Source organism: Populus nigra, chromosome 5 (genome assembly GCF_951802175.1).
Source record: "Populus nigra chromosome 5, ddPopNigr1.1, whole genome shotgun sequence".
NCBI classification, from domain to species: Eukaryota; Viridiplantae; Streptophyta; class Magnoliopsida; order Malpighiales; family Salicaceae; genus Populus; species Populus nigra.
Window position 1 is genome coordinate 11244835 of NC_084856.1, and position 27100 is coordinate 11271934.

Sequence of the window (27100 nt, forward strand, 5' to 3'; positions counted from 1 at the left end):
TCTTTTTGCTCCAAAATGCCCACCACAAGAATGAAAATGACAAAAAGTAATAATGAAATGAAATTCATCCTGTGGTACACATCTCCTTATTACTTGATCCACATAAAATTCCCACAGATATGGAGTATCCTAAAAATAATATTTAGCATCAGCTCGTAACTTGTTTTATTGGGATGTAGACAATCCTGGAGGGAATTCTTTAGTGACTAAATAATTCACCAAGTTAGTATACCATAGTCTTGTTGAGGAATGTAACACATACAATTGCTCGTCGGGGAACGTCTCTCTTATTGTTTTGGTTTGTATATCCTTCGTTCTTAGTCGGCTCAAGTGATTAGCCACATGGTTTTCGACATCTTTTTTGTCTTTGATCTTAAGATCAAATTCTTACAAAAAACAAGATCCACATAATCAATCTTGGTTTGGACTTCTTTTTCTTCAAAAGATACCTTAAAGCTGCATGGTCAGTAAAAACAATGACTTTTTATACCAAGTAGATATGACCTGAATTTTTCAAGAGCAAACACCACTGCAAAAGGTTCATTTTTAGTTGTATGGTAATTGCATTTCGCTCCATCCAACATGCGGGAAGCATAGGCAATAACATGCAAATTCTTCCATATTCTTTGCCCAAGCATAACGCCTACTGTATAATCACTTGCATCACACATTATCTCAAAAGGCTCATCCTAGTTTGGTGGTTGGATTATAGGGGTAGATGTGACACACCTCTTAAGCTCATCATGAACATCTTTACATGCTTGATCAAACATAAAATCCAATTCTTTGGCTAATAGTTTGCACAAGGATGCTGTAATCTTTGAGAAATCTTTGATAAAGTATCGATAGAAACCTGTATGACCTAGAAAAGAACAAACTTCCCTCATGCATGAGGGGTAATACAATGATGAAATAACGTCTTTTTTAGCTTTATCAACCTCTAATCCACGTGAAGACATAACATGCCCAATAACTATTCTTTGTTCTACCATAAAATAACATTTTTCATAGTTCAAGACAATGTTAGTTTCAATGCATCTTTTCAAGATCAAAGATAAATTTTCTAGACATTTATCAAAATAATCACCATATACCGTGAAATCATCCATGAAAACCTCAATTATTCTTTCAACATAGTTTGAAAAAATACTTATCATGCATCTTTGAAAAGTTGCGGGTGCATTACATAGACCAAAGGGCATTCTTCTATATGCATATGTACCAAATGGACATATAAATGTAGTTTTTTTCTTGATCTTCAAGATTAATAACAATCTGATTGTATCCATTATATCTATCAAGAAAGCAATAAAAAGACTTACCTGCTAAGCGTTCAAGCATTTGGTCCATAAATGGTAATGGGAAATGATCTTTACGTGTAGCAAGATTTAGCTTTCTGTAATCAACACACATTCTCTATCCACTCGAGATGCGAGTAGGAATGAGTTCATCATTTTTGTTTTTCACTAACGTGATTCCGGTCTTCTTGGGCACCATATGGATTGGCGCCACCTATTTACTGTCCGTGATAGGGTAAATGACACCTACATCTAACAGTTTTAAAATTTCAGCTTTCACTACTTCCATTATAGGCGAGTTCAACCTCCTTTGCATTTCCCTTGTTGGTTCACATTGTCCTTCAATAGTATGTGATGCATACACATTGAGGGACTAATGCCCTTGATGTCGGCTAAAGTCCATCCAATGACCGTCTTGTGATTACATAATAACTTCACAAGTTTTTCCTCTTGCGCACTTGTCAAACCTTTTGCGATGATAACAGGAAGTGTATTGTTGTCACCAATGAATACATACTTCAAATTATCAAGCAAAGGTATCAATTCTAGCTCGGGGGCCTATAAAATAGATGACAAAAGCTTTTTATATGAAAGTACTAAATCAATAAAGATATTACCATGGGGAATAGTTTGCAAAGCTTGCAAAGCCAATACTGATTCGTGCATGTTTTAGGGAACACATATGTGCCTCTTCATCTCTTCTATCTCTGTAAAATCATAGTCATAGTTCAAATCTATGCTTAATCCATCCTCACAATCAAAATCAAAAACTTGCTACACACACTTATCAACTTGGTCATAGTATGTGATATAATAAACATTGCTATAAGGATATTTCATTGCATCATGAAAATTAAATTCAATCTTTTCATCTCTTACTTTCATAGACAAAGTATCCTTACCATAATCAATTTTTGTATTGACAGTTTTCAAGAATGGTCTCCCAAACAATATAAGAGTGATGTTTGATGAATTACAAGAATCATGTTCCATATCAAGAATATAAAAGTCGCATGGAATGACTAAACTATTAATCTTGACTAGGACATCTTGTATCACACCAAGTGGGTAAACAAAATTACGACCCGCAAGTTGTATTACAATGCTAGTTTTATTCAAAGGCTCAAGACTAAGAGAATTATAAACATGTTTAGGCAATAACACTAATGGATGCACCTAAATCGCACAAGACCCTTTTGAAACTAGCATTACCAAGAACACATGGGATAGTAAACGAACCTAGGTCTTTTTGCTTCAAAGGCATATTCTTTTGAACAACAACAAATACAACTTCATCCATATTTACCATTTCATGACCTTTCAGTTTGAAAGCTCTCTTGGTAGTACATAACTCCTTCAAGAATTTGGCATGCTTGAGAATTTGCTTGATAACATCAAGCAAAGGAATGTTGAGTTCTACTTTCTTGAAACCCTCTAAAATCTCTTTTTCTTTGTCTTTTTTCTTTGACCTAGAAGAACTCACAGGAAAGGGTTGAATTGTTTTAAAACTAGAATTCATTGAGTGATGAGTTACCTTTGGAGTGTTGGTCGTTGTTTCAATTTGGGAAGGAGGAGGATGTTTCTTCTTTGTACTCAATTCAGTTTCTATCTCTTCTTCTTCCTCCATCTCAACCTGTTTTGACCTTTGCCTTTCAAGTTCTTTCCCACTTTTCAGCATTATTGCAATAACATTCTCTTTTGGATTCAAAGCTTGGAAAGGCAATTTTCCATTCATTTATGCTTCTAATTTCCCTACACTTGAAGCTACTTGCCCCATTTGCTTTTCCAAGTTGTGAATACTTGACCTTGTTTCTTGTTGAAAAGACATGATATTTTGTTGCAAGATTATAGTGTTAGAAGCCAAAGTTTTCATCACCTCACAAAGATCATCATTGGATGACGATCCCATAACATTAGAGTTTGTAAATGGAGGGGGTTGTCTTGCTTAATAATTTTATTGGGATTGAAATCCATGGGGATGGAACTGTCGGCCTTGATTGCTTTGTTGGGGTGGGTTCCTATAATATAAGTTGGGATGATCTCTCCATCCAGGATTGTACGTGTTGAAAAAGGGATCATATTTACGCTAGGGCTGTCCGTTGAATGCTCCATCAACTGCATTAGCATGTTCAATGTAATCTTCTTGCTTTGTTGGGCACATATCTGAAGCATGTCCTTGTAAGGAACATATGCTACAAACTTTCACCTGTTGTACATTTCCACAAGCCAAAAAACGCACAAGAGAAGTAAGATCATTAACTTTATTTTCAAGGTTAGAAATACTTACCCTATTTACTCGTTTGTTTGAGAAGTCTCCACGGGTGCCAAACTGTTTTGAGTTGGCTGCCATGTTTAAGATCAATTGGCGTGCAACCTCGGGTGTTTTATAGACTAATGCCCCTCCACTTGCAGCATCAATGATACTATGGTCAGTAGGCATCAATCCTCATAGAAATATTGAATGAGCAGTTGATCAGGTATTTAATGATGAGGGCATTGAATGCATAATTGCTCAAATCTTTCCCAATACTCGAAGAGTGTCTCTCCATGAGATTGTCGAATCCCACATATTTATTTTCTTATGTTGGCAACTTGAGATGCTGGAAAATACTTTTCAAGAAAGATCTTTTTTATGCCATTACAAGTTCTAATTGAACCTGGGAGAATGAAGAAAAGCCATGCCTTTGCTGCCCCTTTTAAAGAGAAAGGGAAAACTTTCAACTTAACATGTTCTTCATCAACTCCATTTGGTTTCATGCCAACACAAACCATATGGAACTCCTTGAGATGAGTATAAGGATCTTCTCCTACAAGACCATTAAATGTTGGTAGCAAATGTATAAAACCAGATTTGAGCTCAAAGTTTACATTATTGTTGATGTTTATGCACAATGGGTGATTTTTCACGTTAAGAGCAGCAAGCTCCTTGAGTGTTTGTTGTCGTGCAATCGCTATGGTGTTAAAGCGAGCTTCCTTTCGTAACCTGCGTAAAGTTTTTTTCTATTTCGAGATCCAACTGCACTTGATTTTGATTAGTAGAACATGTTACCGGTATAAATCATCAAGAAAACTGAAAAGAAACCAACCACACAAGAGATAAAAAAACAATGCAAATTGTACAAAAATCCAAGGCTAGAAAACTAAAACTACCTGAAAATCCTAGAAAAAAGCAGAATTTGGCCTCGATAGGGTGGGTTCAGAACGTCGTTTTCTTTTAGGAAACAAAAGGCCGATACTTAATACCACTAAACAAAAAAAATTTGTTTTGAACAGTACCGCTGTTGTAAGTGAACAGTACCGTGCAAGCACAACTTCTGTTTCTTTTTTTTTTCAGAGAAAAAAAATAATAATCACATCAAATAAAAATAACAGTACAAGCATAAGAATCAACTAAAATTACGTCCCCGGCAACAATGCCAAAATTTGTTGCGATGTCGCAGTCGCACATATTAATTACTTTAGCTTAAAACACAACACACAAGATAGTATAAAGCAAGCAAGGGGTCGATCCCATGAGAAAGATTTAGTTCAGATTTTTATGCTATACGTTATGCAATTGGAGGGTTTTGATTTGTGATGATCTAAACTATGAAAGAAATTAAACTAGCAAACAAAATCAATTGAAACTAAAATTTATCAAGAAAACAAACCTTGGTCGCAAGCACACATCCACCAACATAAATTAGAACCGATCCTTGAAACGAAACTTCAATTTATTTCTGAATTTTTATCTTTTCTTTACGTTGGTTAATTAACGGATCTGTCATATAACTAACCCTAACCAACAAACAATGACATCGTTTTTGGCTGAAATTTGGAGCGTTGATAGGTCTTTAAGTCAGGAATCTAACAAAATTAGGTTTGCATCAATTGGACTTCTGCAGCTCCAAATATTGAATTTTGAATGGCCAAAGGTCAACATTGGCAGAATGTGAGATTTGACTTTGAAGGATGTGATTTCCATGATCTTTCTCCTTTTATTTTCTTGCCTTAGATGTCCAGAAAGGTATGGATGTTAGCTTTTTAATGTCACTAGAATCACTTCATTTCGACCTCTAGAGCTCACGCTCTGCACAAAACACCGATTGAAGGTCAAATCTACCAATTACCTCTAATTTACTCCTTCTTGCATCTTTCATCCAAAAGTGCCTTCAAAACATAAAACAAAGAATATCAAGGCATTTTATATATAAAAAATAGGCAAAATACTAGTTAAATGTGGGTGAAACTATCGAATATTATGGTTGCATCAATAAGGATTTCCCTTCAGAACATGAAAAACAATCTTAAAAATTAATTTTAAGTGGAGATGGGCTAGCTGTTTTGGGTGGGAATGAGAGTTAAGATCAATGGTTGGAATATTGGTTTGAGGGCTAGTTCATCTGAACTTGAAGTAGTGCAATTAAGGGCTAGTTTGATCGGGAAAAATAAAGTAGAGTGGTTGGTTCAAACAAACTAAAAATGGTGGAAATAGGGGCCGGTTTGGTTGAAAAAATAAAGAAAAAGATGGAGATGTGGGGTTATTCATTTTAGGTCATTTAAAAATGAAGAATTAACTACTTGGTGTGCAAGACTATTATCCTCACCTCGTTCTGGCCTTTTACATTCTAGGTCATTTAAATGGGGCTCTAAAAAGGAAAGATGGCGATGACTATGATTATTGGGTATAACTTTGCCTCTTGATTTATGGACATCATATCTGAAGGTGGATTTTTTAACTTCATGGTGATGAGATCTACTTCTTGGCATAGTAGTGGTGTGACAATATTTCTTTTACTCTCCTGGACATCATTTTATCAAGTTCTTTCTAGGAAGCAAAGTTGTCTATGAAAAGGTTGCACAAGTTAAGCAAGTTGTGCTATTGGTTATGTTATGTGTAATGGAATATCTATGAGCTACTTCTAAGTGGCTAGAATTGCTTTAGTGAATGCTCTCATATGTTGAGCAAGGATATCTAAGAGCTGAAGAGTTTTGTATTTTTTATTATATAATAAATAAAAAATTAATGTAATCCAGTGGAGTTCATAACCTGAGTCGCAAGTTTAGCTCACATGTTTATTTTTTTCTTTGGATTTGCCTAATCGATAAAGTCATGTTAGGAAAACTTCCACACGATTTAATTTAAAACTTATGTTAAGCAAAAAGTTGAATTAAGAATTTGCAAGTTTGAATTGATATACCAAAATTAATAATAATACCAAAAAAATTTCTATAGTCTATATACTATATTTTCATGTTAAAAAAATTTGATACGGAGAAAAACCTAGTCATTTTTCTATATCTAATTCCTTGTCTGGAAGCTATTATTATAAGTATTAGAAAATGAAAATGTACTCTTCGTGTATATTGAAAGTATCAAAACATCATATGCACACACTCACGCTGCTTGAAAGTCGGTAAAAAAGAAAAATAAAATGTATGCTAATACTATTTAGCAAGCTTGTTAAAATTACGAGTTGACTCATAAATTGTATGATTTTACAAGTTAATATATGTTATCGTGTTAAACCAGCTTAAAAACTCAAAAAATAGTAAAATCATATTAAAATCGGTTGAAATCGATCAATTGAAATCATATAAAATTATGATTTTAACTCTTATTTCATGAGTTTATAAGGGATATATTATATACTACAATAACTTACCAAAAAGTGAAAAACCTAGCATCCTAGCCTCTTTTTCTCAAAGTGCTTCCACTTCTATTGTTCCAAACTTCCAAATTCAAAACAAATCTCCACCTTTAGCCTTTTCTCTTCTTTTAACTAATCTCCAAAATCCAAATCTCCACTGACTTGTACTCCTAGAAGCAAATCAATCCATCTAGATAGAAAAGAATTATATTTGCAAATTGCAATCTATTGGTGAGTAATCTGCGATTTGCAACTTTGAAGTTTTTTTTTGTATATGGACTTATGGAGCTTCTAAATTATAACTTCAGGATTAGTGTGTGTGTGTGTGTGTATATATAATGATCATCAGCTAATATATTTGAGATTATTTGAGTTGTGCTGCAAGTTTGAAGCAGATTCGTTTCTCTCTGTTCACAATCATATATTTTCATTACTAGGTCATGTGGTTATGTTGGGCTGCAATTTTTATTTACATTCTTGCATGTGAACACTACACATATTATATATATTTGTAAGCTACGGGGGTGATGGATGTAGGCTTTTGATTGAGAATTATAAGCTTTTTCTTAATGGTTTTATGCATGGGAAAGAGAGTAAGAGTAGTTCTTTGGTTTGGAAAAATGAACAGGATGAATGAGTGAGCTTTGATTTTGAACTTGTTTAGAAAGTTGTTGGAAAAAATTATTTTATGATGTTGAAATCCTTTATAATGATGATCACCTAATGTATTTATGGGTTACTTGAGTTAAATATATAGAAAAACAATTTTTTTATAATTTTGTAATTTTTTAATTTATTTTACTATCCAAGTTTATTTTATATTTTTTGTATCGTATTCAAAATATGCTTTTTACAACCTTCATTTGCCGATGTATAGTCTCCCTGCTTCGTTTTGAGAATAGCTAGAGCCACATCCTACTCGTTGTTGACATCCTTTAAGAAATTTTTGCTGTAATTTATTTTTTCTTAATTTGCTTCAATAATAATGTAGACATGAAAAAGAGCACCGCTGTATATAGAAGAAATGTGAAGACACACATTAATGCTGAAAACTTGGGAAACTTGGGCGTTCGTTGAGAATTAAAAACTTGAGACTACTGTGAGAGCTAGAATGTTGGACACCCATCAACCGAGATACCCTTTGCGGTGGGGCAAGTTGCTAGTGAACAGTGCTCCGGAAAAACATCAGGATCAGAACCCCACCAGTACAAGTTCTTATTTTCGAGCCCTACCGTCACATAAATAAGAACTGCCATGAAGGCAACACCTGCATCAAGAGCTGCTGATAGAACATAGTTATATCTCTGCCACCAGTCCTTTCTGTACCTGAAAATGAAAAAATTGAAGATTGTTCCAACTAAAATCCATGAGTTGTAGTTTATTGCTGTTGCTGGTGGCATAGAAGCTGTTGCTCCCAGGAGCACTGGTAGATTAATGAGTGGTATCCAAGATTGCCCAGGGAATGCCTTGTGGAGTAGCCATACAATAAATGGCCCCAACAGTCCTCCCAAGAAGAACCAGTTGAGGGCCGCGTATTCTCCGAGGGAGCCAAAGATTCTCCTAGGTCCAACCAAACCCCAGATGACAGATGCATCGAAGAACACACGGTCACTAGGGCAAGTCCAAGGACTATTTGCTGGAAGCAGGTTATCTTGGCATATATGTTCAACACTATTCAGAAGCCACCATGCCACCCCAAGGTTGATTGTTCCAGCTATGATGGTTCCAATGAACTGATGCAATTAAAATTAAGCCCTTATCAGGTATTAGCACGCAGAAACATTCAAGCACCCACGCACACAAGACACAAAATGAATAGAACATGCATGAGATCATAGTTAATTATGTCCCCAGTGAAAGTGGTTACCTGAACCAGGAACATGGACCTTGGAGGAATCTTCATATAATGTCCTAGCTTGAAGTCACTAAGAAAGGAAATTGCCTGAGCCATGCTCATATAGCCATAGGTTTTAAAGCAAACATTGGCTATAGGTCTCCCAGGATATATGATTCCCATTACATACTCAGTAATGATATTCAGCCCTGGTGTCTGAAAAAACAATTGTCAATAATAGGTACAAGTTCTGGTTCTAGTGACAGTAAACAGACCCCTCTACTATTGATCTGCTTGATCAAAGAAATATCTTCCTCGATGCTTATAATATATTATTGATTTGACTTAACAGGTTATGGAGCTATGGGAGTTGAATTTTCAGATTACCTGATTTGTGGTGGCAGTAATAATGCTGATAGGAAGGGAGAATATGAAGGCAAGGGCAGCTGCGAACAGAAGTCCCCAAAATGGCATTTGAACTTCCTTTTTCAAGAAGATGCAGAGGAAAAGGGCGACTAGTAATGTCATGGCTAGAAGCCCATGAAACCACCAGGAAGGTATGTCCTTGTAGTTCTTCATTAGTCTTGTGTGAATATCCTCCTTTCCCTTATAAGAGGCCCGGTAACGATCATAAATTTCCCTGTAATATAGTGTTGAATTAAATTAAACACACATCCATAATATGTAAGAATCAGCGAAAAGCCTTAACAAGTTTTAACTACTTCAAAAGGCCTCTATGCTCGCTTAATAATCCAAATCATGTCTTAATTTAAACGAAACTTGGATTCAAAAAGTCATTCAATTTTTTTTTCTTCCCAATTATTCAACAAGAAAATAAAATAATACACCTAAGCAGTTCTGTAGAGGATGAGCAAAGAATGAGCAAAAGCTTACCTTCCGTAGAACAAAGCCACGTGAGAAAGAGTGGCTGCAATAGTGGCAAATCCAAATCCATAGGTGAGAGCGAAGAATGTACTCAAATGAACCCTCCCATGCTTATCATACTGTGCCAAATCTAACTCGAACTTGTCGTTAACAACCTCAGTAATGTTGTACGTTGCACCTCGTGCATCGAACAGGTGCGATGAAAAAATGGGAAATGTCTTGGCATCGTATACATTCAGTCCCCAGTATGATATTGGAATTACGACGTACATTATCAGTGCATACCCTACGAAGACATTTACAATAGCGAAGAAGGGAGTAAGCAGAGGGCTATACAAGTACGAAGCTACTGTTGACCAGTCCAATGTCAAGGCTCCGATTCCTAGTCCTCTCATGCCAGACCCTATTTGTTGGGCAGTGACTGAATGTGGAAAAGCATAGCAAATCCAAGCAATGCTTTGTAATGTTTGGAAGAGGTACCCTGGCAACAAGTACCAGAGAAAGCTACATGTCATTGCAATGACAAAGAATTTCACTCGTGAGATACGGTGCTCGTTTTTGTCTTCCTTTTCATGCAATGTCCTGCAATTCCCATAAATGTATCCCTTTAAGTTTGTGACTGTACTAACAACCTTGTAAACAAAATTATAATGGAATCTAACTCAGACTATTTTGGTTAACTTGGTCAGGTAGTTTTTCAGAATAAAGACTAAATGATAGATAATATGCTTCTTTTACAGTCGAAAAGAAAAATGCAATCAAGCAAGTAGTAATTTTGTTGGAGGTAATAAGGCTGCCTTGGCAACAAAATCAGCTGCTTTATTTCTTTGCAGCACAGTCAACATATCTAACTGACATATCTGCCATCACTGACCGTATTTCCCAAGACTAAAATTTCGGAGAGACAGGGTGATCTATAAAAGAGAGAGAAAGACAATATTACTGCTGGCTTTTCGAGGGGAGCTGACGACATTTATTAGGACAAAAATTGAGACGGCAAAAAATCACATGTGAGCACTGCGGTAACCTTATTTGTTGCAACGATGATGTAACAATTATTGCTAGCTGGTATTTCTTTGTATTCAATTCCAAAACTAGGAAAAACTGTTGATTGTAAGCAGGAATAGTCCACAGGTTGCAGAATCAAGCTAATAAGAAGCCGGCAAACCTGAAAAGAGAGATTTGAACAAGAGTACTAGGCCACCACATATGAGCTGGCTCCACCACGTATTTCCTCAATAGCCCAGCCCAACCATACCCTAAAACCTGCACAATTGCGTTATCGCTTGTTGGTTTGTTAGCTGCTCGAGATTAGCAAAACTCAAAAGCTAGCTAGAATTAAATTAGTTATAGAAAGGAGGGAATGACAATAAGAAAGAACTAACAGGAATCACACACACACAAGAGAAAAATATGTGACGAGCACCTGTGTGGTGATGATGAGAACCCAAGCAGAGAAAAAGGAGATGTTCCTTCCGTAAAACGCCTTGGACTTGATAATGTTAACAATACCGACAGCATAAGCTGAACCAGACCCAAAAGCACTACCGGCATTAGCAAATATCGAAATCAAAACATGCTCTTTCATGTTAAACGGCCCAGGGTTAAAAGAGAACTCTCTACTCCCAAAACCAGGAATGTTAAACTTGGTTTTAGGCAGCACAGTAGCTAAAAACCGTCCGATGGGGAGAGTTGCCACCTGGACGGTAATCTGGGTGATGATGAGAGGCTCAGTTCGATAAGCAAAGAATTGGTTCAAGAAAGAAAGGACACAGCAAGAGAGAATGCCCAAGAACCACATCCTGAAAGTCCATACTGGGAGAGACGGGTCATCCGTGTTGGGTACTGTTAAACGGACTTGTTCTATTGGAGAGAGCTCTTCTTCGTCTATGTCAAGGTCTTTGCTTGGCGGTGCCTCTACCTCTACAGTTCCCATTGAATGTGAGACAGAGATTGAGAGCTGAGGAGTGGTGTTGTTGGGTTTTGAATTTTGGAATGTTGCAGGACAAGAGGTTGTTCCTTGGCTTTCCTCACATTCTTCTTTCATTTCAAAATTCAAACACCCATATACAGTATTTATATATAATGCAGATAATATATAGAAAATGGTGCTCTGACAGAGATGGAGACTGGAACATGGCTCCTAATTATTCATCACTCTGTCTCTTTGTGTATAGCTATTTACTTCAGTGCCCCCCGATTATGCTGATAATTTCCCCCTCCCCAGCTCCTTTTTTTTTCCCTCTTCTTTTCTAACATTTCACTCTATTGAGTCCGGTAACGTAAATATTATAAGTATTATAAAAAAAATAATAATTAAGAAATAGATATTACGGGTTGGATTATAATTTTTAAAACTTGATTAAGCCGACTTAATTTATATAATTATACCCCAACAAATAGAGGTCTTTTATCCCACCATCACTTTATCTAAAAAACAAAAGAACATTTAGAATGAAACAAATGATTCATCCTAGCTATTTAATTAGTTGATAAATTGTTCTTGGACGCCGTTTAAAATTATTCCATTCAGGCAACCTTGTTAAAACAAAGGTCAGCATAGAAAATCTGCCTGGTCGCAGTCTCGTTACAATTAACCTTTGCAAATGGGAAAAAGGAATTATTTCTCGCCGGCATTGGCTTTATACTTTTGTTTTGGCGGTTCAAACTTCAAGCGATGATTGTGACTGGCAATCCCAATTTGAGTCCGTTACGGTTTGCCTTAGCCGTTCGTTCACCGTCAACTCCAACTCTTATACTCTTATAAGCTATCTAATTTGCAGTTGATTGTTACCTCCATAGTCACGCTTACGGTGAGTTCCATTTATTTATTTATTTTTATTAACTATCCACGCATAGCTACAACCGAAGACCCGCCACCCTATTAGTTAAATTAATTCCGGGAAATATAGCTTAATTAATTAGATTTTAGATTTACTTCTTAGATGTCACCAGTTCAAGTGTTGCAAATTTTAGGACCATTGAAGACTTACATGGTCATTATCTTCAGGACCTTGAGAAATTAGTTGAGATGTGCGTAAATTGACTAGGACATTCAACATTAACAGAAAAAAAATTAGCTAAGATTTTTATCCGTTGATTGACGACTATTTTTTTGTTTTTAGCACTCTTTTTTAATACTAGTTTAATAATATATTTTTTTAAAAAAATAATTAGTAAACTAGCATATTTTTATAGATGTCGTGATTGAAAAACCCAACATTTAACCTGTCACTATTCAGAATCATGATATTTTAAAAAAAGAATTGAAATTGACTGCACATGAAGAGAGATGAGAGGAAAAAATAAATAATAAAAAAAACAACCATAAAGATACAATGAAACTCCCATTACGAAACAACCAACACCAGTTGAAAGATATTAATGAGATGGATCCAACAACACCAAGAAAGATCACACACGATGACCCAAGTGTGTCATACTAGTTGCCCAAAGGTGGTGGGTGGCTCACTTGTCTTTGGCTGCAAGTGTGGCCCTCTTAAGTCATCGTTGGTGACTTTTCTTGGTGTCATTAGATTCGTCACGTCTTGATTTTTTTAAAAGTACTAGTGCTGTTGTAATCGAAGTTTTTGTGTGCCTTCGATGTTTTTTTATTGTTTTTCTTTCCTTTTCTCTCTCATCTCTCATCACAAATTATAATGAGAAGAAAAGAAAAAGAAAAAGAGAAAGAAAGAAAGAAAGAAAGAAAGAAGCAAGATCCTAGAGACACATCAAAACTCCGATTATGATACTTTTGGTACCATTGAAAAGATTTTGACATGACAAATCTAATGACACCAAGGAAAGTCATCGACGGTGACCCGAGTGGGTAGCACTTGCCACCAAAGGAAAGTGAGCCACCCGTCATCTTTGGGCAGCAAGTGTGACACACTCAGGTCATTGTTGGTGATATTTTATGGTGTCGTTGAACTTGTCTTATCGAGAATTTTTTTATGGTTCCGATGATGTCGTAATTAGAGCTTCAATGTGCCTCAAAGATTTTTTTTTATTTCTTTCTTTATATTTTCTCTTCATGTGCAACCCATTTCATAATGTTTTTTTAATTTTCATGATTATGAATATCGATAATTTTTTATTTTATAATTTTTTTCAATGATTGCCAAGTTTTAGGCTTACAAGAAGTTTAAATACTCTTAGAAAATAACTCTAATGGAACTATCCTTGTGAACTAAATCGGTCCACTTATAAAATTGACCTAAAACCTGTACTAATAAGATTAAAATACTGATCCGAACAAGCCTTGGATTTTAGTTGAAAACTAAGTATTAATTAAGCCCAAACATAATGAAAATAATAAATCTCCTAGTTGAAATAATATCATGAACGAAGTTTTCATCATAAAAATACTAGGGTCTTTGTTGTCATCTTTATATATTCAAAATAAGCTAGAAAATTGATTGCTGAAGTTGCCTCTTTTTAGTTTTCTTGTATGTCTAGGAAAATTAATTGTAGCTTTAAAGAATTCTCTCAAAACATATATATATATAAAACCTTTGTTGCATTCCTTCAACCTTCTTTGTAGGATTGGAAAATTCCCTAAAATAAGCTAACCAGACCTTCTTTTCTTATGTAGCTAGGATGCATAAGGAATCTTAGTAAGAAAAGGAATTTGAAATATTAATAAATCATTGCCACATTAAAATTATGTTGCAACCCATAAAACATCTTTATAGAACTAGAAAATTTCCAAAACAAGCTGTCATATTCTTGTAGAAAAATGATCCTTGCCAAATAGAAAATCCACAAGTCAAAAGGAAGTAAATAAAAAAAATTCATACAACATATTTTGACCTACATCATAACACCTTTCTAAAATCTAACCCACTTGAAATTTTACCCCAACATAGCAAAATACATCTGAAATCTTTAGGTAAAGTTTCAGCTCGATCCAACAGTTTAATTTAAAGTTATGATCAATAACAGTAAACTGGACGGTCACATTCTTGTAGAAAAAGGATCCTTGCTAAATAGAAAATTCATAAGTTAAAAGGAAGTAAATAAAAAAAAGTCATTCAACCTATTATGACCTACATCGCAACACCTTCCCAAAATCCGATCCACTTGAAATTTTACCCTAACATAGAAAAATACATCTGGAATCTTCAGGTAAAGTTTCAACTCGATCCAACAGTTTGATTTAGAGTTATGATCAATAGTATTAAACTGGATGATAGGAAATTTTACGCCAAAATCTGAATTTGACCTTGCTTGGATCATATCATGATTTCTTTCAAATTTTATTATTTACTTACTTTCGACTTGAGGACTTTCTATTTAACAAGGATCCTAAAAAGACAAAAGAGCTTTAAAGGCTAGTTGACGAGTTGATGGAGAAGGGATACATTCATGAGAGTATGAGCCCATGTGTTGTGCCTATATTACTTATGCCTAAAAAGAATGAAACATGGATGATATGTGTTTATTGCCGAGCCATCAACAATATAACGGTAAGTATAAACATCTCATTTCTAGTCTTGATGACATGTTAGATGAGTTACATAGATCATGTATTTTCTCTAAAATTGACATGAAAAGTGGGTACTATCAGATTATGATGAAAGAAAGTGATGAGTGAAAAACTGCATTTAAGACTAAGTATGGTTTCTATGAATAATTAGTCATGTTGTTTGGACTTACAACTACATTTAGCACATTTATACATTTAATGAATCATGTATGCATGTGTTTATAAGTAAGTTTGTGATTGTGTATTTCGATGACATTTTGATCTATAGTAAGAACTTGCATGGACATCTTGATCATTTGCGTAATGTACGTAGTGTGTTGCGTAGTGAGAAATTATATGCTAATCTTAAAAAGTGTACTTTTTGTATGGAGAAAATTGTATTTCTTTGCTATGATGTAACTGCACAGGGTATCGAGATGGATGAGGAGAAAGTTAATGCCATCTAGGATTAGCCTACATCAAAATCGGCAAGTGAGTAAGAAGTTTTCATGGGTTAACTAGTTTTTATAAGTGTTTTATGAAATATTTTAGTACATTAGTTGTACCATTGAATGAAGTTGTTAAAAAGTTAATTGGGTTTAAATGGGGGGAGGAACAATAATCAGCTTTTCTCTTTTAAAAGAAAAATTATGTTTTGCATCTGTTTTAGTTTTACTTGACTTTATAAAAGCATTTGAAATTTAATGTGATGCATCTGGAATAGGAATAATAATTGTGTTAATGTAAGATCAAAGACCCATTACTTATTTTAGTGAGAAGTTAAGTGGAACGACTTTGAACTATCCCACTTATGACAAAGAACTATATGCTTTGGTAAAGAACACTTGAGACATGACAACATTACTTGTGGCTAAAAGAGTCCGTAAGACATTTAGATTATGAGTCATTGAAACATATAAAAGGACAAGGTAACTGACACGATCAAATGATTGATGTCTTCTCCCAAGTGCAGAAGTGTCGAAGTAATAAATAACCTGACAAGACCGGGGTCGAACCACAGGGAGGTTAACTGTATAAACTACAAATAAAAAAATAGATAATAACAAAAAAGGAGTTGAAGAGAGCTTTGAGATGTGATATTGATATAAGAATTAAACAATGATAAAATAATTGTCAAGGTTAGAGGATCTACTAATGGTATTTCAAACAAGTATAGTATAAACTCTTTTTATTACTCAACAGGAAACCACACACAAAGGAGGTTCCAATCGGATTATAAATTGTTAACATGATTACATTAGTTATCTTATTCGAATAATACTAATACTTGTAAATGTTGTTAGGTATTCATGATTATAACTTATGTTAACAATAAATCAAGTTTATTTTATAGCACAGGTGTCGGTTATACCATATAGTTGGGCTATGAAAGTGCCAAGTATTTGTTGTCCCAAGGGTTATACAACATAAATCTAGATTTACTATTTAACAAGCAAAGTATTAAGAGTGAATAAGAGAACAAATACAAAACATGTTAGTATCAAACATTAAAGTCCATGTTGAGTTTATATTATACTTATTCTTACACAATTAGTGTAATCTTTTCACCTTGACATAATAAACTTAGTTGAACATTATGAATAAGAGAAACATAGATAAACAAGAGGAGAACATGATTATATCAGTATAATAAAGGAAATGAAAGGCATAAACAAGAGATTAATGAAAACAAAACTTAAGCATTACAAAAATATAGCAAGAATATTATCTTGATCTGAAAACCAAGATGCCTAAATACATGAGAAATACCTCTTTTTATAGGCTAAAATTTAGAACTATTGATTTGATGACTAATTGTTGAGTGGGTGACCACATCTTGACTTGGTGACAATCCTTATTGTCTTGTTTGAACAAAACATCATTGCTAATGTTAGAATTTGAATAGATTGTCCCCATGAAAGTTCTAGGAAATTGTCTCATTTTTCGAACAAAAAAAGAATCAATGCATTTGGACTTCTAGAACTCGAGATATGGGTTGAACACTGAACAGTGTCTGGGCTATAAGACAGATTCTGACTTCTCCGTTGTTGCTAAGATTTTTGACTTCCAAATAGCAGAATTGAGTCTTAGACTCCGCATGAATGTTTTAGGCCTATGTCTTAGCTTTCTAGCTGATTAGTACTTAAAAGTGCATTTTTATCAAGGTTTTATATCATCATTTTGCACTTAAAGTATCAATAACTCCTTAACTAAAACATGTTTTATAATAACATATCTAATTATATAAGATACCTTTAATTTATGGTAAATGTTCATCTTAAATGCAGGCCTATCACATAAATGAAAGAATTGATTGATGAGTTGAAGTACTGAAATTGAAAGGACAAAGAGATGGCCAAACTTAGAAAAGAGATGCTGGTGTAGTCCAAACTGGAACACTGTTCTGTAATTGGGTCATATCTGGAGCTGTAGATCTTGGATTTAGGTCCATTTTATATGGATGGAAAGATAAGACATAGGCCTACAACTTTCATGCGGAGCCCAAGATTTAACAAGGCTGTTTTCAAGTCCAAATTGTAGCAACAAAGAAGAAGTCCGAATCTGTCCTACAACCCAGACACTGTTCAGTGTTCAGCCCATATCTCAAGTTCTAAAAGTCCAAATGATCTCAAAGTTTTACCCTGGAAAGATGAGACAATTTCCTAGAACTTTCATGATTTAAGTTTGTTCAAATTATGACGTCATCAATGACGTTTTTGGCAGACAAGAAGATAAGAATTGTCATCAAGTCAAGATGTGGCCACCCACTCATCAATTAGTCAACAAATCAATAGTTCCGAATTTTGGCCTATAAAAGGAGGCATTTGCCATGTATTTAGACATCTTGGTTTTCAGATCAAGATCATGCTTTTGCTCTCTCTTTATATTTTGTAATGCTTAAGTTTTGCTTATATTAATCTCTTGCTTATGCTTTTCATTTCCTTTCCTTGTTTATTTATGTTTCTTTCTTTCATTATGTTTAGTTAAGTTAATTATGTCAAGGTGAAAAGGGTACACTAATGGTGTAAGAATAAGTGTAATATAAACTTAACATGGACCTTAATGTTGGATACTAACATGCTTTATATTTGCTATCTTGTTCACTTTTAATACTTTGCTTGTTAAATGGTTAATCTAGATTTATGTTGTATAACACTTGGTACAACAAATACTTGGTACTTTCATAGCCCATACTGTATGGTATAACCGACACCTGAGCTATGAAAGGAACTTGATTTGTTGTTAACATAAGTTATAATCATAAATGCCTGACAACATTTACAAGTATTAGCATTATTCGAATAAGATAACTAATGTAATCATGTTAACAATTTATAATCCGATTGGAACCTTCTTTGTGTGTGGTTTCCAGTTGAATAATAAGAGTTTATACTATACTTGTTTGATGTACCATTAGTGGATCCTCTAACCTTGACATTTGTTGTTATCATTGTTTAATCCTTACGTTAATCTTCCATCTCAAAGTTCTCATCGACTTCTTCCTCTTCTTCTTCACTATTATTATTAACACTATTATTATTGTTGTTGTTGTTGTTGTTATTGTTGTTGTTATTGTTACTTTTGTATTATTGTTATCTATAATTTATACAATTAACCTCCCTGTGGTTCGACCCCGGTCTTGCCGGGTTATTTATTACTTCGACACTCCTGCACTTGGGAAAAGACATCAATCTTTTGGTCGTGTCAAGTTTTTGGCGCCGTTGCGGGGAGGTAAATTCTTGTACAAATTATAGTATTTATTTTATTTTCTCTTTTCTCTTTTCTCTTTTCTTGTATCTAACTTTGTTTCTTTTCTTTTGTTTCTCTTTCTTTTATTTTCTTCTTCTTTTTATTCTCTTCTTACACGTGCATGAGAGTGTGGTCACGTACATTAAGTGGTAGACTTTGTAAGGTATCCTCATCATTTTCAGAAAATATGGCTGAAGAAGATAACCAATCGCTTCATAATGAGAATAATGAGAATATTCGGGTTAGAACTCTTAGAGACCACATGAATCCCACAAGAACAAGTGCACCCTCATGCATAGTTTTTCCTCCTGATGCATCTCATTTTAATTTTAAGATAGGCATTATTCAACTTTTACCATCTTTTCATGGCTTAGATTTAGAAAATCCATACTTGCATTTAAGGGAATTTGAGGAGGTTTGCAACACGTATAATGACTCAAATTGTAGCATGAACACCATTAGATTAAAGTTTTTTTCCTTTTTCATTAAAAGATAAAGCTAAAACATGGCTACAAAATTTGAGACCTGTATCCATTCGTGCTTGGGATGAAATGCAACAACAATTTTTAAAGAAGTTTTTTCCATCCCACAGAACAAACTCTTTCAAAAGACAAATCATTACTTTCTCTCAAAAACCAGGAGAAACATTTTACCAATGTTGGGATAGGTATCGAGACTTGCTTAATACTTGCCCCCATCATGGTTTTGAAACATGGAGATTAGTTTCACATTTTTATGAAGGGTTAACTCCTAGAGATAGGCAAATGGTTGAATTGATGTGCAATGAAACTTTTGAGGATAAAGACCCTAATGAAGCAATGGAGTACTTAGATTTGCTAGCTGAAAATGCGCAAAATTGAGACACAACAGGTACTTATGAGGCACCAAGTAAAACCCAACCTCATACATCTAGTGGGGGTATGTACAACCTTAGGGAAGATCATGACCTCCAAGCCAAGTTTGCATCTTTAGCTAAAAAAGTCGAAGCGCTAGAATTGAAAAAGAGTGGTCAATTAAAATCTGTTCAAGACATTGCATGTCAAATCTGTGAAACCAACGAACATTCAACCAATGACTGTCCAACCTTGCCTTCTTTTAAAGAATGTCTCCATGAACAAGCCCATGCATTAAATAGTTTTCAAAGGCCCAACCATAACCCATATTCGCAAACATATAACCCTGGTTGGAGAAATCATCCAAATTTCAGTTGGAAGAGTGAGAACAATAATGCTCAAACTTCACAGCTACCGTTTCAAGCACACCATAATTTCCAAAATTCTCATGGATATGCACCTCCTTATGCTCCCCCTCCTAGAAGAAATCTTGAGGAAACATTGCATGCACTTATGGAAAAGCAAGAGGCAATTAACACTCAACTTGCTAAAAGCATGACAGATTTTAAAGATACTCTTGTAAAGTTCACATCTGCTCTCAGTTTCCAAGAGAAAGGTAAGTTTCCATCTCAACCACAACAAAATCCAAAGGGGCAATACAATGTAAATGCAAGTAGTTCTGGAAACCAACACATGGATCAGGTCAAATCAGTCATCACTCTTCATAGTGGTAAGGTTATTGAAAAACCCATTCTTGAACCTTGTGAGAATGATGATGAGTCAATCTCTGAGGGTAAGGAAGAGGTTGAATCTGATCATTGCAAAGAAAAGACTGATTCTCCGCCAGCACTTCTATTTCCTCATGCCATGACCAAACAAAGGAAAGTCAATCACAACTCTGAAATCTTTGAAACCTTCAAACAGGTAAGGATCAATATACCTTTGCTGGATGCTATTAAACAGGTTCCTTCTTATGCTAAATTTTTGAAAGATCTGTGCACTATGAAGAGAAAACTGAATGTGAAAAAGAAAGCCTTTTTAGCCGAACAAGTAAGTGTCATTCTTCAGAACAATAATGCTTTGAAATATAAAGACCCTGGTTGTCCTATAATTTCTTGCTTTATTGGAGAACATAAAATTGAAAGAGCCTCACTTGATCTTGGAGCTAGTGTGAATTTACTTCCATATTCAGTTTTTCAAAGTCTCAAACTAGGTGAGTTAAAACCAACTTCTGTGACTCTTTTACTTGCCGATAGATCTGTAAAAGTGCCTAGAGGAATAGTTAAAGATGTGTTAGTACAAGTTGATAAATTCATTTATCATGTGGACTTTATTGTCTTGAACACACAACCTGTTGAAGCATGTAATTCATTTCCTGTTATTTTAGGGCGTCCATTTCTTGCAACTTCTAATGCATTGATTAATTGTAGGAATGGACTGATGAAGCAATCTTTTGGAAACATGACATTGGAGATGAATATTTTCAACATTTACAAGCAACCTGGAGATGATAATGATTTACAAGAAGTAGATTTTATTGAAGAATTGGTTTATGATCAATTTGAATCTACTTTGAGTAATACTGAGTTTGATGAATTTGAAGATTTGCAAATGACTTATTCTCAGGAAGAAATCACGGATGAAAAAGGTATTGAACATGTTGATGCGAATCTTTTGTCAAGAGTGACAACAGATTCGATATCTGACAGCACACCAACCGATGATTACTTTCCTGAAAAATCCTTACTTTCTCTTAGTTCAATGCCTTGGTTTGCTAAAAATATCAATTTCCTTGCCTCAGGAGATTTGCCAACTCATTGGAGTACCGAAGATAAAGGAAAGTTTTTGAACGAAGTGAGAAACTTTTATTGGGATGACTTTAACTTATTCAAACATTGTCCTGATCAAATATTTCAAAGATGCATTGCGGACAATGAGGTAAGTAGTGTCATTAAATTTTATCATTCTGAAGCATGTGGGAGTCATTTCTCGTCAAAAAAGACCATTGCAAAAATCTTTCAAAATGGATTTTATTGGCCCACCATGTTCAGGGACACGCATACATTCTGCAAAGCTTGTGAAAATTGTCAAAAGTCAGGATTTATTTCAAAACATAAGGAATCTTTAGATAATCTTCTATTGACTTTGAAGACATATCCTGGTGAAGATGTGCATTGTGCATTTCAAGACTTATGACCCCATTTCCATAAAGAACGTGATCGACTTAGTCTTGGGAATCTGACTAAAAAAGACCCTGTTTGCTAATTTTTAAGAAAACTGGATGGGAAGCCTATCCCCGACCCATAGAGGGCGTTTAAGCCGTTCTTGGACGTAAAACCAAGGGAAGATTGAGCCACAATCACAACTACCTGTACATACACATGTTTTTTTTCAAATAAATAAATAAAGAGAGAGAATGTGTGTGAGACTCCAGCTGGCCTACATATAGGTGATATGATTGCATTTTCAATTCCGCATCTATAAAATCTGCTCTTCCTTCCCCTCATTTCTACTCATCCCTTACATTAGACAGATATAGAAGCGTGTAGAAATGGCAGGTTCCTCAAGTTATCACATAAAAAATATTTGTGTTTTCGGTGGATACAGTCCTGGGAAGGAAATAGCTTTTTTAGAAGCAGCAAATCATCTTGGTCAGGTACTAGCTGAGAAAAAGATTCATTTAGTGTATGGGGGAGGCAGCCTTGGGTTAATGGGGGGTGTGGCAATAGCTGCATTTTTAGGAGGTAGTCAAGTTTTGGGGGTCGTCCCCGAAGCTTTAACAAAAGGGGACATCATTGGAAGAACAATTGGAGAGGAACTACAGGTCTCCACAATGTTTGATCGAATGAATACAATGTTTAACCATGCTGATGCCTTCATTGCCTTACCAGGTGGTCTGGGCACATTGGAAGAGATCTTTCATATTTCCTCTTGGGCCCAACTTCACATTCACCATAAACCTATAGGTTTGCTCAATGTTAATGGTTTTTATGATACTTTGTTGTCTTTTCTTGATCAAGCTGTGGAACAGGAATTTCTAACATCTTCGGCACGACAAATCATAATCTCTACTTCTACTGCTGAACAATTGATCGAAAAACTACAATCTTTCACCCCTGTAATTGATCCTTCCATGAGTCGCATAAATTGGTCAACTACAGAAAGCCGTAAAAAGCTTAGATTGGATTTGAGCCTTCGTTTGTGAATCCTTGTATCTTTTGGTTTTATTTCTAGCATAGTATTTTGTTCTGTTATTTCTTATATTTGTTTAAGTGTGTTTCAGGTTTGTTAGTGTTCGTTGTTTCAGGTGATGTCTTCTATACTCTATCTTTCTACCTTAGGACATTGAGGACAATGTCTCGTTTTGGTTGGGGGGAGAGGGTAGTAGTATTTAAAAAAAAAAAACTAACCAACTAACTGTTTTTGTTTTAAAAACCATTTGGCAAAACTGTTATTACTAGGATGGCAGAGTAAGGGGGAATGACTCTTGAGACGCATTTTAGTAAACATTTTCTAATGGTTATTTGCAATATTCATAACAAGGCCTATTAGAATACTTCTTGAAATATTCAGGTTTACAAACTCTCGCATTGTTATCACTTGGTTCTGCTCATATACTCATTTAACAAATATTCTTAAACCTTCATTTTCACACACACACTTTAACATCTGATTGTGGGTTGCACATTGGATTATTACATTATTTATGTTCTTTTGTTAAAGGTAACAACTAAGGGATAGGGATAGTCTATAATTTCCAAAAAAAACAAAAAAAAAAGAAAAAAAAAAGAAAAAAAGAAAAAAAAAGAGAAAAAAATGATGATAATAAAAACGTAGATAAGTTTGGTTTTGTAGCCTCCCTAACCTAAGCAATAAGCCTAAAGGGGTGTTTTAACACCTAATACCCTAAAGTCAACTGACTTGGGAGCTATTGGCCCAAAGCTTGTTACATGGGTTAAGGAGAAAAGCTTAAGGGAATCAAACATGGCACTATCTACGTATTAGTATCTGCAACCCGAGTTACTAAGCTCGTAGGGGTGTCTCAACATCTAATGCCCTAAGATCAACTGGTCTGGGAGTCATTAGCCGAAAGCTCGTTACATGGGTTAAAGATGCATTGTGTTTTAAGTTTTATGTATAGATATTAAAAAAAAAAGAGTAAAATAAAATAAAATAATCCAAACCCAAGGAAGTTAACCTTAAACATTAGAACAAAATATTGTTTTCTTCCAATAAAAGCCCCATCATCTATGTTTCATACATTGAGCAATAACAAGGAAGGTTTATTAATATTTTGTTTAAGAGATATTGAGCAGATATATAAAATTTAATGAGAGTTTGTTTATCTGGATAGATTAATGGAAGTTGAATGATGAATGCCTTGCTTTGTGGAATTTGCAAATTGTTTTTCTATTTTAACGCCTTAATTACTAGGGACTAGTAATAAGCTGGTTGGGGGGTGTGATTAGTACTTAAAAGTGCATTTTTATCAAGGTTTTATATCATCATTTTGCACTTAAAGTATCAATAACTCCTTAACTAAAACATGTTTTATAATAACATATCTAATTATATAAGATACCTTTAATTTATGGTAAATGTTCATCTTAAATGCAGGCCTATCACATAAATGAAAGAATTGATTGATGAGTTGAAGTACTGAAATTGAAAGGACAAAGAGATGGCCAAACTTAGAAAAGAGATGCTGGTGTAGTCCAAACTGGAACACTGTTCGGTCATTGGGTCATATCTGGAGCTGTAGATCTTGGATTTAGGTCCATTTTATATGGATGGAAAGATAAGACATAGGCCTACAACTTTTATGCGGAGCCCAAGATTTAACAAGGCTGTTTTCAAGTCCAAATTGTAGCAACAAAGAAGAAGTCCGAATCTGTCCTGCAGCCCAGACACTGTTCAGTGTTCAGCCCATATCTCAAGTTCTAAAAGTCCAAATGATCTCAAATTTTTATCCTGGAAAGATGAGACAATTTCCTAGAACTTTCATGATTTAAGTTTGTTCAAATTATGACGTCATCAATGACGTTTTTGGCAGACAAGAAGATAAGAATTGTCACCAAGTCAAGATGTGGCCACCCACTCATCAATTAGTCAACAAATCAATAGTTCCGAATTTTGGCCTATAAAAGGAGGCATTTGCCATGTATTTAGGCATCTTGGTTTTCAGATCAAGATCATGCTTTTGCTCTCTCTTTATATTTTGTAATGCTTAAGTTTTGCTTATATTAATCTCTTGCTTATGCTTTTCATTTCCTTTCCTTGTTTATTTATGTTTCTTTCTTTCATTATGTTTAGTTAAGTTAATTATGTCAAGGTGAAAAGGGTACACTAATGGTGTAAGAATAAGTATAATATAAACTTAACATGGACCTTAATGTTGGATACTAACATGCTTTATATTTGCTATCTTGTTCACTTTTAATACTTTGCTTGTTAAATGGTTAATCTAGATTTATGTTGTATAACACTTGGTACAACAAATACTTGGTACTTTCATAGCCCATACTGTATGGTATAACCGACACCTGAGCTATGAAAGGAACTTGATTTGTTGTTAACATAAGTTATAATCATAAATGCCTGACAACATTTACAAGTATTAGTATTATTCGAATAAGATAACTAATGTAATCATGTTAACAATTTATAATCCGATTGGAACCTCCTTTGTGTGTGGTTTCTAGTTGAATAATAAGAGTTTATACTATACTTGTTTGATGTACCATTAGTGGATCCTCTAACCTTGACATTTGTTGTTATCATTATTTAATCCTTACGTTAATCTTCCATCTCAAAGTTCTCATCGACTTCTTCCTCTTCTTCTTCACTATTATTATTAACACTATTATTGTTGTTGTTGTTGTTGTTGTTGTTATTGTTGTTGTTATTGTTACTTTTGTATTATTGTTATCTATAATTTATACAATTAACCTCCGTGTGGTTCGACCCCGGTCTTGCCGGGTTATTTATTACTTCGACACTCCTGCACTTGGGAAAAGACATCAATCTTTTGGTCGTGTCACTAGCCATATAAAACAAATTGAAATCCAAGATCTATAGCTCCATATATGACCCAATGACTGAACAGTGCTGCAGTTTGGACTGAACCAATATCTATTTTCTAAGCTTAACCCTCTCTCTGTCTTCTCAATTTCAGTAGTTGAAGTCATCAACCAATCCTCTGATTTATATGATAGGCCTGCATTTAAAATGAACATTTACCATAAATTAAAGGTATCTTATATTATGTTATTATAAAACATGCTTTAGTTAGGAGTTATTGATACTTCAAGTGCAAAATGATGATATAAAACCTTGATAAAAATACACTTTTAAGTATTAATTAGTAACTTAAATATGAGACATGCAAAATGGGTTGAATTCATTGAGATTTTTCCTTATGTAATCAAGTATAAGTAAGGTAAAGAGAACATGATGGCTGATGCACTTTCACACAGGTATATTCTTCTAAACACTATGAGTTCTAGATTCTTGGCTTTGAATATGTGAAGGAATTGTATGCTAATGATTCTAACTTTTCCAAAATATATAATGCATGAAGCCATTTGATTTTTGGTAAGTTTTATTTGATAGATGGTTACTTATTCAAAGAGAATCGATTGTGTTTCTACTAGTTCTTTGCGTGAATTGCTTGTTCATGAAGCACATAAGGGTGTTTTAATCGGTCATTTTGGGGTTGCAAAAACTTTGAATGTATTGAATGAACATTTCTATTGGCCAAAGATGAATAGCGATATGCAATGAATCTGTGAATAGTGCATTGCATGTATAAAGACAAAATCTAGAGTACAACCACATGAACTATATACACCATTGTTTGCACCTACTAAACCTTAGGTAGATATATCTATCGAATGTTTTTAGCTTTACCTAGGTCAAAGAAAGGTAGAGGCTCTATTTTTGTTAGGCTTGATAGGTTTTCTAAGATGACGCATTTCATTGCATGTCATAAGACTGATAATGCATCTCATATCATAGACTTATTCTTTAGAGAGATTGTATGTTTGCATGACATTCCTAAGAGTATAGTTTCAGATCGTGATGTTAAGTTTCTTAGCTATTTTTGGAAGACTTTGCGGGGGAAGTGAATAGAACTTTATCATAACTTTTGTGTGCTATTGTTTTTTTTTGATAAAGTAAGTATATTAACCAAAAAGAAACAAAACAATAGCAAAAGGGAAAAAAATAAGGAAAATAAAAAGGAGACAACTTCAACAATCAATTCCCTAGCTTATCTTGGATATCTAAAGGTGGCAACAAAGACTCTAGTGTTTCTAGGATGAGAATTTCGTTCATGACATTATTTAAATTAGAAAAATTATCTATGTTAGGTTATTTTTTTAAATTAGTGCAACAACTTTAGT

General features: G+C 34.5%; 1 protein-coding gene and 1 non-coding gene across 2 annotated transcripts; one reads left to right on the plus strand and one right to left on the minus strand.

The window, feature by feature from the left end:
* Positions 1-3777: 3777 nt before the first annotated feature.
* LOC133695545 (small nucleolar RNA R71) lies at positions 3778-3884 on the plus strand. Its single transcript, XR_009842493.1, has one exon. It is a non-coding gene; the product is annotated as a small nucleolar RNA R71 (small nucleolar RNA).
* A 4032-nt stretch (positions 3885-7916) lies between these two features.
* On the minus strand, positions 7917-11748 carry LOC133693150 (oligopeptide transporter 4-like). The gene is made up of 6 exons (XM_062114297.1): positions 11074-11748; positions 10816-10913; positions 9657-10229; positions 9150-9402; positions 8796-8978; positions 7917-8661 (listed from the first exon to the last, which is right to left on the minus strand). The coding sequence occupies exons 1-6, from the start codon at positions 11692-11694 to the stop codon at positions 8035-8037; spliced, it is 2355 nt and encodes a 784-aa protein (XP_061970281.1). The 5' UTR covers positions 11695-11748; the 3' UTR covers positions 7917-8034.
* Between the last annotated feature and the right edge of the window lie 15352 nt (positions 11749-27100).